A 14,558-nucleotide genomic window follows, 5' to 3' on the forward strand; every position below is an offset into this window, starting at 1 on the left:
TCATAGGCCCCTGGGCTACCGCAGTGAGAGTACGACCTTGGCAAACTAACCACGTAACAAAGAACCACAGCGCAGCTTCAACTTTCTAGTTGTAACGGCGATACCCAACAAGAGGGAGCCGTCATAGAGACGTAGCCAACAAACTAAGCCGAAAGAACACAAACAAGCAAGATGAGCCTCCTCCATCTCGAAACCCACAACCCTAACCGTCCCCCGCCACAGATCCCATACAAGCGCGGGCGCCGCAACTCCTTCCTCGCCAACACCTACCTCCCACCCCACCGCATCCTCCGCCTCACCCACCTCTACTACCTCAACTACACCCTCTCCCGACGCATGGAACACCTCCGCGAAGACCTCGCCCACACCAAAGATGCAGCCGAGAAGTTCCTCTCCCCCACCACCACCACCCCCACCCCAAAAACCAACCCCCCCTGGCCCCCCGACGACCCAACGCCACACCACCACCACCAACCCCCCCAACCCTGCACCCCCCTCACCCAACAAGCCTCCACAATGGCCCTAACCCTCGGCTCCCACCCCCCACCCCCCAACACCACCCCGCGCATCCACCAAATCCACCACTCCCCGCCCCAGCTCACGCACCTGTGCCACCTCCGCCTGCTCGCGCAGCGGCAACGGCGCGCCCTGCGCGAGGGCCGCTGGCTGAGGGAGCACGGCCCGTGGCTGACGGAAAGGGCGGAGCGGCGCACGAAGGGCTGGTTGAAGAGGCGTGGGGAGAAGTATAGTATGCGGCGGGTGGCGGGGAGGGAGGTGCGGTGGTGGGAGGGGTGGAGGGGCAGGTTGGTGTATGGGTGGGAGTTGGATGCGTGGCGGTGGGGGGTGGCGTTGCGGAGGGGGGTTTTGGGGAAGGGGGGAACCGGGGATAAGAGTGGTGGTGGTGATGGTGGGGGTGGTGTTGGGGGGTGGCCGGGGCAGGAGTGGTTTGAGATTTATAAGATGGTCAGGTATGGGTGGACGGAGGCGTGGGGGTTGGGAGAGGATAGGGAGGGGAGGGCGCGGAGGGAGGCGGAGATGGAGATGGAGAGGGGTGGGTTCAAGCAGGCGTATGGGAGTGGCATGTTGTTGATGGGGAGTTCGCCGTTGAGGAGGACGTGGACGCCCGTGTGTGAGGAGGTGTGAGGGTGAGTGCGATATTAATCGTAACAAGAGATGGTCGATTTCGTGTGATCGCCTGCAGAACATTGTAGTCTTGACCTGCTCGATGTGGTTTGTTTACACATGATGGTTCTAATAGTTGCCTTGCTATGGACGTCTTGAGAGCTTGTGAGCCCGTGTCAGTTTAAATAGGGGTTCAGGGGCTCACCCCCTATTTGGAAAAAGCTGTACTCTAAATGCAGATGACCATACAAAAACAGAACGAGACCGAGCTATCTCGAAGCCCGAAGGAACTGTTTTTTACTCCATTCGCTTTTTCTTTCCTCGATTTCTTTTTTTCCATTACTTTTCTTTCAATTCTTTTTAATTTCTTTTCCCCGATTTGTTTTATTCCTTTCTTTCTGCTTAATTTCTTTTTTCCCTTTAAGGAGTTCTGCTGTTTATTTGGACGGGAGGGTGGGGCTACGTATATCCCTAACCCTATTGGGGATAATAGCCAGCGACGATACCGTACCCCAGGTAGGCCAGTAATAATACAACGGCTACATAATGAAAATAATGATATCAATGAGCAAGTATTTTCATCTCGTACCTAACTTGAAAAGTGACTCCCGTTCCTTGGTGTCGGGTGTCGGCTGACTGCGTCCTTGGGGCCCGCAAACCCCACTTCCCCGATTTGTTCCCAAGCCAATTGCTGATTGGTAGATTCCATTGTTGAGACACCGGACCGCATCTCTTACTTCGTACACAGTAAGGTTTTCTTGCCTCCATGGTGATAAAGCGGAATAACAGATGGGTGTGACGGCTATTCGACAGGTGACTACTAGGTAGGTTGGGTAGGTAGGTAGGCTCGTAGGTACTTAAGTGTGTGGTGTCTTTCCCTTCCCACCCTCTCCCACATCTCCCACCTAGGTACTCACCCACCCACCAAGTCACCTACACTCAAGTTGCCTAGGTAGGTACCTTACACCAAGCTTCCCTTCGGTACAGCACTTTGCTTCCAACATTTCAAGCCCTTCGCACACAAGAAACTTTATTTTCCGCAACCATGTCGGGAACGGGCTCGGAACCAACTGCTACGGCCCAAGTGGAATATGCACAAAAGCGGGAGCGGCGGGAGAATGCACGGAGGCACGCCACACCGGGCTATGGGGTTTTCTACGATGTTACGGGTTGGAGCGAGGAGTGGATCTTAGAGGTGGTACAATATCACAAAGGCAGCTCTGTAAGTGCTTTTCTTTTTTTCTTTTTCTTTTTTTTACAAGTACAACGTAAAGGTGCGGGCACTAATCATGATTCAAGGCGTCGGGGTTCAGCTATCGCATCGACAGCGACGACCAAGCGTTCATCGCGGTGCTCGTCAACTTTGATAGGCCGAAGGGTGTCATCGAAATCGACGGGGTTTCGACCCTAGTGGGAGAAGACCGGGTATACCGGTATAACAGATATCTGTACATCACTCCAAACGCCCGAGTTTTAAAGGGCAACCCCGACGTGAGGTTCATTCACCGGGTTCAAGGCTGGTAAGCCATTCGCCACCACCAGAGACCCCGGCGGTCTGGTATTAAGATATCGATAATAAAATACGTTGGTCCGCGACCGACTTGCAATCAATGTCTACATATGGCCCTAGCCAGAGCTCCACAGTGTTCTGCGGCGCCCTGACACCTTACAATACTCGTCCCAAATATGTTGAGCCGCATCATGCACAGGATAATTTGACAGTATTTGACAATGGCTTGTCGTTTCAGGCATTTATGTACATTGACAGGTGTACCGAAGTGACTATGTAGACCACCCGTAACCCTTCCTACTTTATGTTCCTATACTACAACCGCCACCTACAAAACCCACTCACAGACACTGGTAGTACCAGTCATTCTGCTTCTGGCACGTCCACGGCTCCACACAGGCCGTCGGGCCCTGCCACGAGTTGCCGCCGCACTGCTGGTACTTCTGCGCGAGGGCGGGCGCCGACGGCTCCGGGCCCGAGCCCGTCGTGGTCGTGACCTCCACCGGCGCCGACGACGACGCGGGGGGCTTGACGGTCGAGGTTGACATGGTGGTCGGGCAGGCCGACTCGGGCGCCGACTCGGTCGCCGACGGCACGGCCGAGGAGGAGGCCGAGGGGTTGGCGCCGCCGCCGCCGGCGGGGATGGAGACCTGGGCGTAGAAGACGCCGCGGCCGTTGGTGCCGACGTAGACCTGTCCCGCGACGTTGCCGCTGCCGACGACGCGGTTGGCGCCCATGGAGCCGAAGCCCTGGTCGTCGCCCTGCACGTCGACCCACGTGGCGCCGTTGTCGGCCGAGGCGTACAGCTTGGCGCCCGCGGCGCCGACGCCGAAGGTGTACACGTTCCACGCGGTGCCCTCGCCCTTGCCCACCGAGATGTGCTCCGTGCTGCTGATGCCGCTGGCCGCCGTGAACGTCACGCCGAAGTCGGTGCTGCGGAATACGCCCACGTCCGTGCTGACCCAGAGTTCACCGGCAACATCCGGGTGCGCGGCGATGTCCTTGACGGCAGTGGCCTCGCCGAGGGCGGATGCGACCTCGGTGAAGGTGGCGCCCGTGTCGCTGCTGCGGTAGAAGGTGGCGCCGGAGCCAGCGTAAAAGATGGTGTTGTTGCGCTTGTCGGCGGCGATGACGGCGCCCGAGGGGAGGGATTCCACCGCGGTGAAGGTGCCCTGTTCCTGCGACCGGAGTACGCCGTCAGTCCCCGACGACCAGACGATGGTGTCGGCGTCGGCCGAGTAGGCGAGGGTTCCGCTGTTCTTGGCGTCATCGGTTCCGGGGTGGGCGTTCCAGGTCAGGCCACCGTCGGCGGAGACGGCGACCTGCGGGGCGCCGTTAGAGTTGCCAACGCGGACAACGTTCTCGGGCTTGTTTCCGGCGTAGTCTGCGTTTTGTTAGCGCGTGTGAATGGCTTTGACGGGTGGTTCAATACTTACCAACATCGGTGGCACTGGTCCAGATGGGGTTCATCCACGGCGTCTTCGGCGAGGTGCCGAGGTCCTCGCTGGTCTCAAAGGTAAAGCCACAGTCATCACCAACGGCAGCCAGGAGCTCGGATCCACCGACGGGGGAAGCAAGACCCAGCACGGCCATCTCCTCGATGCCAACGGCCAGCGATGAGATGGTGACGTTGCGAGTGGCCGTGTCCCATTCTGTGAGGTCGTGGCCGCCATACAGGGTCAGACCTGTTCCGTACAGCCAGTGGTTGCTATCCAAGGGGTTGATCTCGAGAGCCTCAATCATCCAGCCTAGGCGCTTGGTGTCCCGAGAGACGAAGCCGGTGTTGATCCACGGGGCGTTATCGGTCTGCGTGTGTCAGTTTCGAAGCGCCCAGCCCCTGGAATTTGTAGACACTCACGTAAAGCCCATAGTACCAGTTCTGTTCCGGGTACGCGGTCCACTCCCAGATAGTGGACCAGGTAGCGCCTGAGTCGGTGGACCTGTAAATTTGGGCGTCGGGCCACCACGAGTTCAGGGTAGCGACGATCAGGGTGCCGGGCTTCTGCATGTCGACGCTGAGACCGCCGAAGCCGAAGGTAAGGTCGGTGCCCGACACGGGGGTGATGTCCGTCCAGGTGCCGGTGGTGATATCGTAACGGTGGACGCCGCCCAGGGTGCCGTCGTACGGACCGGCACCGTCGCTGTAGCTGAGGTAGAGAGCCTTCTCCTCCGGTTGGAGTCTGCACTTGTGGGGGAAAAAGGTCTTGGGCTGGCCCTCGACCGGCTCCCAGGTGGCGCCAGCATCGTTGGACACGTAGAAGGAGGCGGTAATGTTGTCGGCGGTTCCGACAAAGATGCGAGAGGTGGCGCCGTCGGTGACGTCAGACGTCGAATCGAACGTCACAAAGGACAGGCCGACGATGTCTGAGTTGTATCCAGAGGTGTCGTTGGGGTCGGCGATGTACGTGCCGGGGTTAGTGAAGGACTCAACCTTGGCCCAGGTCGCGCCGCCGTCCGTGCTCTTCCACAGACCGTTGCCGCTGCGAGCACCAAAGTAGAGGATATCCGAGTTGGCGGGGTCCACAGCTAGCCTCTCGCCCATGCCACGGCCGGGCATGTTTCCGCCGACCTTGAAGGGCAGCTCGGCGGAGGTCCACGTCGCGCCCCTGTCGGAACTGCGAATAATGGCGCCCGGGTTGGGGTCCCAGTCGTTGGTGTACATGCCGGTGGCAGCGTAGACCTTATCGGGATCCTGAGGGTCAAGTGCCATGGTATCGATACCCCAGTTTCCCCTGATCAGTGTAAGTGACCGAGCCAAGCTCTCACTACGCCGAAGTGTATCTCACCATTTTTCGTGGGTGTTGATGCCGTCGGTCAGCGGGGTCCAGGAGTCGTCGTCGTTCCACCTGTAGAGACCGCCGATATCCGTCCGTGCATACGCAACCCCCTTGGTCGTCGGGTGGAACATGATACCCGGGACGAAGCCGCCGCCGCCGCCGATGTTGACATTCTTCCAAGTGGCAGCCGTGGCGGGAGCCACCAAGGCCGCGACCAGGAGCTGTAACGCTGATGGGCACTTCATGGCTGGAGTGAAGCCTGTGTGAAGTTGACACGGTTGACGTGCACAGCTACAGCCCTAGAATGTTAGGGGAGGAGAGACGTCGCGGTTGATATAGGACATGAGGGCTACGGAAGGACCTCGGAAGAAGGCAGCCCACCCCATCGATGCAACCATATGCATCTGCCCGGGTTCCCGAAAGCTCGCTAGATTCAGGGCGCATTCCGAGCGGACCGGGGTGCCATGGATGGAAAACGGTTCCTGGCCCGGGCCCATGGTTCGAACTGGGGAACGGCTCGAGCGGCCAAGCGGGTAGTGGGCTCGAGGCGGGGCATGAGCGCCAGCATGAGCAAGATATCGCAAGAAATCGCAAGAAATTCCGCGAATCGGTGATGAAGGCAAGGGGGCCGACACAGAATTGCGGAGTCATGGCTTCGAGCACGCCTCGCATTGCCCACCCGCGTTCCCGTGGATGCAACGTCATTTGAGAAGCCATGGAGGATCGGCTTCCGCGTTTTTGAGGGGCCGTGGTTGGTGCGGGACGGGAGTGCATCGGGGATCGCGATTAACCTGCAACTCTCTCATATTAAGGTACGGCGAAAATAGCCTATCATACGGAGTAAATTTTCGTCATTGACGGATGGAAAAAGCGAACAATTGAGAAAAAGAAGTTGCGGTTGCTCAAGTCGATCTTGGGCGAGTTGAATGGAAGTTACCTCGCCCATGCGGGGCGGATCTTCCCAGGAATAAATTCCCCAGGAGGGTGCCGTTTCAACTTTGCACAGAGAAACTGAGTGGCCTGATTAATAGTTAAAGTAAACTAACCGAATAGAGAGTAGCTAAGCCGTATTGGGGCGACCGTGACAAAACTTTAGTGAATTGAAGCTATTTCCGCCTCGCCTTCCACGAGATACAACAAACAGCCCAATTGTGCGGCTGGCCCATTAACTCATCGATACTTCATTACGAAATAAACCTGGCGCCAGGTACCCAGGCAGTTATCGACAACACCATCCCTCCAACCTCAACCTCAACATCAAAACACTCAACCCTCCAAAACCCTCAGATGCGGTTGATCCAAGTTAGTCAAGAAACTCGCGCCTAAAACCCCTCTCGGCGTAGCGGGATCGGTGGCGTTGCACAGCTCGGCAAAGCTACCGATATCCTCCAGCTTTGACGAAACGTAGGCGGCATACTTGGCCACGCTGCACGACTTGCCCGGCCCGTCCTGGCATGACGGCACGGGGTAGACAGCCTCGTTGATGCGGATGCGGACGAAAGTCTCGTTCCTGCCCGGAGCTTGGCGGCGCGCAAGTGTCGCGCCCGCGCCAGCGGTCGGCCGGGGCTTGCAGGCCTTCGAGGTGGTGGTGGTAATGGGGGGTGCTGTGCTGTTGCCGCCGTCGGTGCTGACCTTGCAGTTCAGGCGCTCAAAGGCGATGGTGCCGCGCATGGGCGAGATGCGCGAGCTGCGCCAGAGGCGGTCCGCGGCGATGCGGTCCGTCGGGAGGGGCTCCTGCTCGTCGAAGACGCCGACCGCAGCTGCGAGCTGGTTGAGCTGGCCGTCGTTGAGGAAGTTCATCAGTAGCTTGGGGAGCTTGAAAGTGCCGCCGCCGGCCGCGACGCCCTCCGCCTCGGGCCCGTCGACGAAGCGCTGCATCAGAGCGTTCAGGAACGGCACCATCACCTTGGAAGACACGTCCGCGCCGGGGCCCACGCCGTAGTAATACCGGAGGTCTTGGTGGTACTCGTACTGGTCGAGCTCCTCCTGCGTGAAGGTGTCGCAGAAGGGGGACAGCCGGCCAGTGATCTGGGATTCGAAACCGCAGATGTACGGGAAGTCGTTCCACTTGGAATCGTCGAGCTGCAGGTCGCCGTCGATGTACTGAGAAAGGCGTTCGATGAACGGCGGCAGCCAGATGGACCGCCAGGCTGATGTCTGCACAGAGCTGTCGTCCTTGAAGGTGGGACACATGTCGGACGGCGCGAGGGTGTCGCCGAGGTGGGCGGGCATGCCGCGGCCCGTGACGGAGACGATTTTACCGAGCAGCGTCGAGTTGGGCCCCAGGTATCCGCGCACAAATGACTGGGCAGTCTGGATGACCCGGGTGTAGTTGTTGGCCCAGACGTAGAAGTCATCGCCCTCCTGGTACAAATCCGGGTAGCTAACGTCGCACAGAATAACATGAGTGGTCAGATCTCCTCCTCTTACAACGGTGTTCGACCCGGGAAGAAGGAGCGAAGAGTTACTCACCGAGTTCTCAGCGTATATCCCAAATCGTGGAGCTCCTTGCAGCCGGTCTGACTGAGTTGAGCAATCTGGATGTTGGGGTGTGTGAGGGGCGTGTCCCATGTGTGGAAAAAGGACAATGGCCCCGACGCCGAGTAGTTGCTCTCCTTGAATTGGCGAGCCATCTCTACCCAGCCGCTGTGGGCGCCCGTGTCTGGGTAGCGGGACCCGTGCCGAAGGACGTAAGCAACCTGGTCGACATGGCAGTTCTCGGGCACATCAGAGGAAATCCCGTTGACATCACCGGCTGTTACACGGTTAGAACCGTTAGTTATGCAAGCTCGCGAGCGCATCCCCTGACTTACTTACCGGCAGTCCAAGGCCCGTTGCCTCCTAGGTGAGCCAGTGGATCTTTGGCCAGGGCGCCATCGGGTCGGAGCACGGGCTGAACGGGGTCCAACGATGTACCGGCACCAGATCGGGCGGAGACCGCACCGGCGCCTGCCAGGAGGGCGGCGATCGTCTTGGAGAGAGTCATCGCTAGCGATTGGCGGAGCACAATGGCCTTGGAGAAAACCAGATTATCCGATGCCTGGGGCGTCCACCATCTTCAGTGTGCCGCCGTCCTTTTGTATCTACTGCTCGAGCTACCCGATGCCATACCGCGACGCGTTACCGAGATATCTCGGCAGATTGGGAGACTGAGCTCTCTCGCGGTATTCTTAGCCACGTGCAACGGAGATGGAGCCGAATCTGTAAGAAGAAGCGGGCCGTTGTGGTGCCGGCGTAGCGATGTTACAGGGGCGGAATACAACCGGGGGATCCACGTGGAAACGAACCGGAGCTTGATTTGGCGGTTGTTTAAGCGAAGAGTCCCACGGACCCCCAACGCGACAAGCAACGACCTGGTTATTATGGGGGTGTTATACTTCGTATGGGGTGCCGTATACGGCATGAGTACGAATGGGTGGCTCGAGTCGGCGTTTACTACCTTTCTATCTACGTTTATGTCAGCTGAGACCGATATTCCTAACGATTATATCTGGTACATATCTCTTGTTCCCTGTGTACGGGACTCGCCCTGCGATCTCACACTCTTCCCGTCTTACTCCTACGCAATTTGAGCAGAGCAACTACTTGTATGGCCTCTCGATGCAATGTCTTCTTGCTTATGACAGGAATTGAACCATGTCATCGACTCTCCGTCGTCCCGCTCCTTGACCACGGATAGGTTTGCCTCACGAACGGCGGGCCGCGAGAAAGGATTATATGAAACAAATACATCTGTCACCCACGGTAACTGACGGCCACAGGTACATGGCGTAGCTCGATGGAGTCCTCCTCCTCGGCCCCGAGGGAGTCGGGGGCTTGAAAGCTGGTTATCCACCCTAACCCTGGAACCGGACGATCTGAATCACTCACCCAGCGCCTTCCCGGTGAGGTGCGGGGTGAAAGACAAAACGGGCAATGACCTGGCACACATGATCTCTTGGGAGGAGTCCCTTCCAGATTCCTTCAACGTTACCAACCCCGAATTACCTACCTGCCTTAGGTATGCTCCCAACTTTCCCTCAAGCCGTTGGGAGTCATTGACTTGCCGCACCTTGTACATGCCCGTATGTGCGCCTTCTACAGCCTGGCCTCCAAAATGTCGAGCTCCTCCACGGAAATATTTCCGATGGGCCTAGGAGAGCTCGCCTCCGCCCTCCCCAGACAACCTCCGATCGCCGATGCACCGGAACCCTCCCGGCCAGACCCGCCCCACGCACCCCACCGAACCCCAGCATCCGTTCCGGACTGGAATAACCTCAAGGTCATCCACAAGAACACTTTGCCGCCGCGCTCCCAATTCTTCTTGTACCGGAACCGAGAAGACGCCCTGTCACGCGATGTCGCGCGCTCCAAGAGCCAGCTTCTCTCGGGGCAGTGGTTATTCCACCTCTCCAAGTCCCCACTCGATGGTCTCGTCGACTTCCACCAGCACACCCCCACCGACCTGGAGTCCAAACATGGCTGGCATGGGCAGACCATCCGTGTCCCGGGCATGTGGCAGCTCCAGGGTTACGGGAAAGGACCACATTATACCAACCTCAACTTCCCCTTTCCGGTCGACCCTCCACGCGTGCCAATTGATGATAATGAATGCGGCCGTTACGCCACCTCCTTCCAGCTCGCCCCCGAAGACAGGGACCACCAGCTCAGGCTGCGGTTTGAAGGTGTTGATTCTGCCTTTACCCTATGGGTGAACCACCGCGAGGTCGGATACTCTCAGGGGTCCAGGAACCCAAGCGAGTTCGACATCACCCCCTTTGTCCGATGCCCCGGCACCAACTCCCTCCATGTGGAAGTCTACCAGAGGTGTAACGGTAGCTACATAGAGGACCAAGTACGCTTACACCAGTCCTAGTGTACCCATCTGTGACAATGAAGCTCACTTTTGCAGGACCAATGGTGGCTTAGTGGCATCTTCCGCGATGTGTGGCTGCACAAGTTCCCACCCACTCACTTTGAGGACATTCGTGTCCATACTGAGTTGTCTAATGACTACCAAGACGGGATTTTGTATTTCGATTACAAGCTCAACTGCCAGGCAACAGTCCATGTGGCTCTCCTGGACGCCGATGGGACAGAAATCTCCAGCCAGACCAAGGAAGGGGAGGGAGAGGCCGCAGCCAGTGGGACCTGGGTCAAGTCCAAGATCTGGCCCCTCAAGAATGTGCACCGGTGGACTGCCGAGACACCCTACCTTTATCGGTTAGTTCTCTCTACGCCAGACTGTGCCGTGGCCGAGAGGGTAGGATTCCGCCAAACCGAACTCCGAGACGGCGTATTCTGTGTGAATGGCACACCCATCAAGTTGAAGGGCGTCAACCGGCACGAACACCATCCCGACCACGGGCGGGCAGTACCGTACGAATTCCTCAAAGACGACCTGCACCTAATGAAGCAGCACAACATCAACGCCATTAGGACTTCACATTACATCAATGACTACAGGCTCTATGAGCTCACCGACGAGCTGGGCTTCTGGGTCATGGATGAGTGGTATGTGACCGGCGGGGAAAAGCCTTCTTAGAATGGGGTTTCTGACGGTAATTCAGTGATCTCGAGTGCCACGGCCTGTTCGTAGTAGGAGGCGACGGCACAGCATTTACGTCTGACAACCCCGACTGGGAAGAAGCGTACATTGACCGCGCCCGGCAAATGGTCACGCGTGACTTCAATCGCCCCAGTGTCATCCTCTGGTCTCTCGGTAATGAGTCTAGCTATGGACGGAACCACGCCGCCATGTACAAGTTCATCAAGAGCTTCGACGACTCTCGCCTAATACACTACGAGGGCGACTGGAACGCCCAGTCTGCCGACATCCTGAGTAGGATGTATTTCTCCATCGGCGACGTCGAATCAATGGCAAAGGCCCGCGAGTGGGACAAACCACTGGTTTTATGTGAATTTGTACACGCTATGGGCAACGGACCTGGTGCCATAAAGGAGTACATCGACCTCTTTTATAAATACCCTCGGCTAATGGGCGGTTTTGTGTGGGAGTGGGCGAATCATGTGAGCTGACTTCATTTCAAGATGTTGTTACTTGATTAGAGCTAACCTAACACCCACGCAGGGTCTACGTACAAAGACCAGAGATGGGCGGGAGTACATGGGGTACGGTGGTGATTTTGGTGACGAGCCTAATGACTACAACTTCGTCATGGACGGACTGTGCTTCTCAAATCACACTCCCACGCCTGGCCTCATTGAATACAAAAAAGCCATCGAGCCGGTCCAAATCCTTGGTGTTGAAGATGGAAACAAGGTACGGATCGTGAACCGATATGACTTCATCGATCTTTCCCACTTGGAGTGTTGGTGGTGGATAGTCTCGGACGGTGTAACGGACTCGTTCCGCCCTCGAAGATTAGAAATCCCTAGGTGTAAGTGTTTGAACCCACTCGCTACGACCTATACTCACGAAACTAGGTCTCTCTGGTCACCACGCTCTCTTGCGAATCCCTGGGCTTGAGCAAAGTCAACCGGCAGACTCGTACCTACATGTGGTGTTTGTGGAGTCGGCCATTCCTTCCTGGTCCTATACGGAGCGCATCGTCGCGGAGGGGGGAATCCAGTTGACGAAACCCGCAAGCCTACAGCTTCTCCGTGATACCACCCCTCGCCCAACACGGCCGCTGGAAGCCGAACCAACCAACAACGTCCTGTCGATTACCAGTAATCATGGGCAATCTTGGAAGTTTGATCTTGCTCGTGGCACTCTCGTCAGCTGGCAGCGTCTGGATCCAGACTCGGGAAACTTTTCCCCAAATATCCTCACCGAGCCCCTTTGCTTCGACATATACCGCGCACAAACCGACAACGACCGCGGTTGCGACTTTGGCCGAAATTGGCGTGACCGCTGTCTGCACCAGGCAAAGCACCATCTCATCCAATCGTCTTGGCACCAACGGGACGACGGTGTCGTCGAGGTCATCGTCAACAGCCGAATCGCCCCCCCAGTCTTGAATTGGGCGCTCGAGGTCACCGCCACCTACCACTTTGAAGAGGACCACGTATACATACGGATGCGCGCAAAGCCTACTGGTAACCTGCTTCCGCGGGCATGGGGCCGCCTGGGCCTAGTCACAGCACTGACGGGGTGCACCAAGGTCCACTGGTACGGCCGGGGTCCCGGCGAGAGCTACCGTGACAAGAAGCTCAGCCAGCAGGTGGGCAATTGGCACATGCCCGCCGACCGTACGATGACGGACTACGAGTTCCCGCAGGAGAACGGGAACCGGACGGACGTGCGGTGGGTCAAGTTTGTCACGGCCACGCGTTCCCGGCTGCTGAGGGCGCGGTACGGCGATTTTGAGGGCGCGAGCTTCTCGGCGCTGCCGTACACCGCCGAGGACCTTGATGCAGCGCAGCATCCGTACGAGCTGAGGGAGAGGAAGCGGGAGGATCTGGTCGTGCATCTGGACTGGATGCATCATGGCCTCGGGACGGGGTCGTGCGGGCCTGAGACCCTGCCTGAGTATACGCTGGACGCAAGCAAGGAGTATGAGTTTGAGGTTGTTTTGGATTAGGCTTCGGTGGGTGTTGCTCGGGGAAAAGCAAGCGTGGAAACAATGGAGTACTCGGCTTCACAAACATGGTTTTGTCACCAAAGAAAAAACAAAAACATACAACACCGAGGATTCCCCAGTCGTCACCGACCTGAGTACTAGTTCGGCTCTCACAAGTTTATCGAGGGGAGAGCGGACGGGATCCCGAGTTCTCTTGTAGATATGGTCGTATGTGGAGGTGAGGTTGGCGCGTGTGGTTGATGTACCGGGAATGGGGTGGCTGGCAGGAAGTTGGGGGCTCTCAACTTTATGTTTATTTCGGGGGAACAAGACGTGCGTTTACCTCTCTCGTTCTATTCTACATATTCTCCATTTGCATCAACTTGGTTTCGCGAATTATCCTTCGAGGTCCTCCCTGCCTGAATATATACAAGTACACGCCCAACAACGCTTGAGGTTATACTAATAGTATTCCAACTGCCAAGCAGACAACCAGGCGCAATCGCATCCGGGGTCTATGCAGCTTAAACAAACAGGAGGTTTTGGACTCTGTCGTTGGCTTTTATGTTGGATGAATGAAACAATGCTTTACTCGGGGAATTTATCGCATCACCTCCCCTTGGAAGCACGCGCGCATGACTGCAGGGGTAATGCCAAGAACAGTCGGTTGCCGGTTGCCGGGGATAAGATCGCCAAGCGGCTCGGCCCGGAGGAAGTGGAACTTGGCGATCGAAGCGGGGCGTTCCCACGTGTGCGCATGCATCCATTTGGTTTCTCTCCGAGATCAACATGGGAAATCGAACGAGATAGAAATGATGATTGGAATGATGATGGTTTCTGTCTTGCATACTGCATAGCCTGAATTCCGTCCCAACAACAAGAGATAGCGTCTATGCCAAGAAGATACACAATCTTGCCTCGCGCATCACACCCATCCACGGCTATCCAACACAGCGCAGCGCATCATCGCACATCACCTTAGCCAAACTCGGGTGCCATTGCGATCGCTCAACCCTTCAAGCACCGTCGCACAGAGGTACATGATATGCAATCTCAACAGCAAAACCACACGCCACCCGCCCCCCGCTCCTAGCGGGCCGCCGCCGACGAGGAGGATGAAGCCCCAAGTTTATGACACCACCTCGCCAGCCGCGAGCGCAAGCCCTTTCTCACCCGGCCACCATCACCACCACCACCACCACCACCACCACCACCACCACCACTGCCACCATGGGGCGTATCTTTCTTAGCAGCAGCAACAGCAGCAGAAGTAGGTAGGCCCACATCCACGTTCCCTCCACTGACCCCAATATTCCCCACCAACCCCTGACTCCTCTTCGCAGCCTCCGGGACCTTCACAGCCTCCCCATCCACATCTACATCCGCCACCACAGCCTCACCCACAACCGCATCCTGCCCGCCGGGATTATGATTCGGAGAAGCACCCACAAACGACGACGCCGACGACGCCGACACCAACAGCCGGCGCTGCATATACGCCGCGCCCGTGCTCGTCGCACGCCGCGGGCGCGCTTGCGGTACATCCCCCGCGATGGACGGCGTGGGCGTCGAGGTCGGGGTCGGACTGCGCGAGGTGTAAGACGCTAGCGGTGGTGGCGGTGTCGGGGTGGGGGAGGCGAGGGT

General features: G+C 57.6%; 4 protein-coding genes across 4 annotated transcripts; 2 read left to right on the forward strand and 2 right to left on the reverse strand.

The window, feature by feature from the left end:
• Positions 1-171: 171 nt before the first annotated feature.
• B0H64DRAFT_445581 (uncharacterized protein) lies at positions 172-1,143 on the forward strand (the record flags this gene model as incomplete). The annotated part of the gene is made up of 1 exon (XM_062806853.1): positions 172-1,143. One exon carries the CDS (start codon positions 172-174, stop codon positions 1,141-1,143), a length of 972 nt encoding a protein of 323 aa, XP_062656176.1.
• Positions 1,144-2,973: 1,830 nt separating this feature from the next.
• Positions 2,974-5,654, reverse strand: B0H64DRAFT_419872 (uncharacterized protein; the record flags this gene model as incomplete). Its single annotated transcript, XM_062805413.1, has 4 exons — positions 2,974-4,016; positions 4,069-4,438; positions 4,491-5,364; positions 5,419-5,654. 4 exons carry the CDS (start codon positions 5,652-5,654, stop codon positions 2,974-2,976), a joined length of 2,523 nt encoding a protein of 840 aa, XP_062656177.1.
• Positions 5,655-6,813: 1,159 nt separating this feature from the next.
• Positions 6,814-8,395, reverse strand: B0H64DRAFT_306016 (histidine phosphatase superfamily; the record flags this gene model as incomplete). Its single annotated transcript, XM_062800124.1, has 3 exons — positions 6,814-7,792; positions 7,882-8,164; positions 8,227-8,395. Coding segments are annotated over 3 exons (1,431 nt in total), but the record flags the coding sequence as incomplete, so codon positions are not given.
• Positions 8,396-9,351: 956 nt separating this feature from the next.
• Positions 9,352-13,183, forward strand: B0H64DRAFT_233898 (uncharacterized protein). The gene is made up of 5 exons (XM_062799766.1): positions 9,352-10,243; positions 10,301-10,902; positions 10,959-11,418; positions 11,480-11,789; positions 11,836-13,183. Exons 1-5 carry the CDS (start codon positions 9,476-9,478, stop codon positions 12,933-12,935), a joined length of 3,240 nt encoding a protein of 1,079 aa, XP_062656179.1. The 5' UTR covers positions 9,352-9,475; the 3' UTR covers positions 12,936-13,183.
• Positions 13,184-14,558: the final 1,375 nt, after the last annotated feature.

This window comes from Chaetomium fimeti (assembly GCF_033439085.1).
Source record: "Chaetomium fimeti strain CBS 168.71 chromosome Unknown B0H64scaffold_7, whole genome shotgun sequence".
In the NCBI taxonomy this organism is placed as follows: Eukaryota; Fungi; Ascomycota; class Sordariomycetes; order Sordariales; family Chaetomiaceae; genus Chaetomium; species Chaetomium fimeti.

Bases quoted from the DNA above. Each gene is read 5' to 3' on its own strand.
- B0H64DRAFT_233898 (XM_062799766.1), top strand. From the start codon at position 9,476: ATGTGCGCCTTCTACAGCCTGGCCTCCAAAATGTCGAGCTCCTCCACG. The intron at 11,419-11,479 runs GTGAGCTGACTT...ACACCCACGCAG, and splicing joins TGTGGGAGTGGGCGAATCAT to GGTCTACGTACAAAGACCAG. The intron at 11,790-11,835 runs GTAAGTGTTTGA...TCACGAAACTAG, and splicing joins AAGATTAGAAATCCCTAGGT to GTCTCTCTGGTCACCACGCT.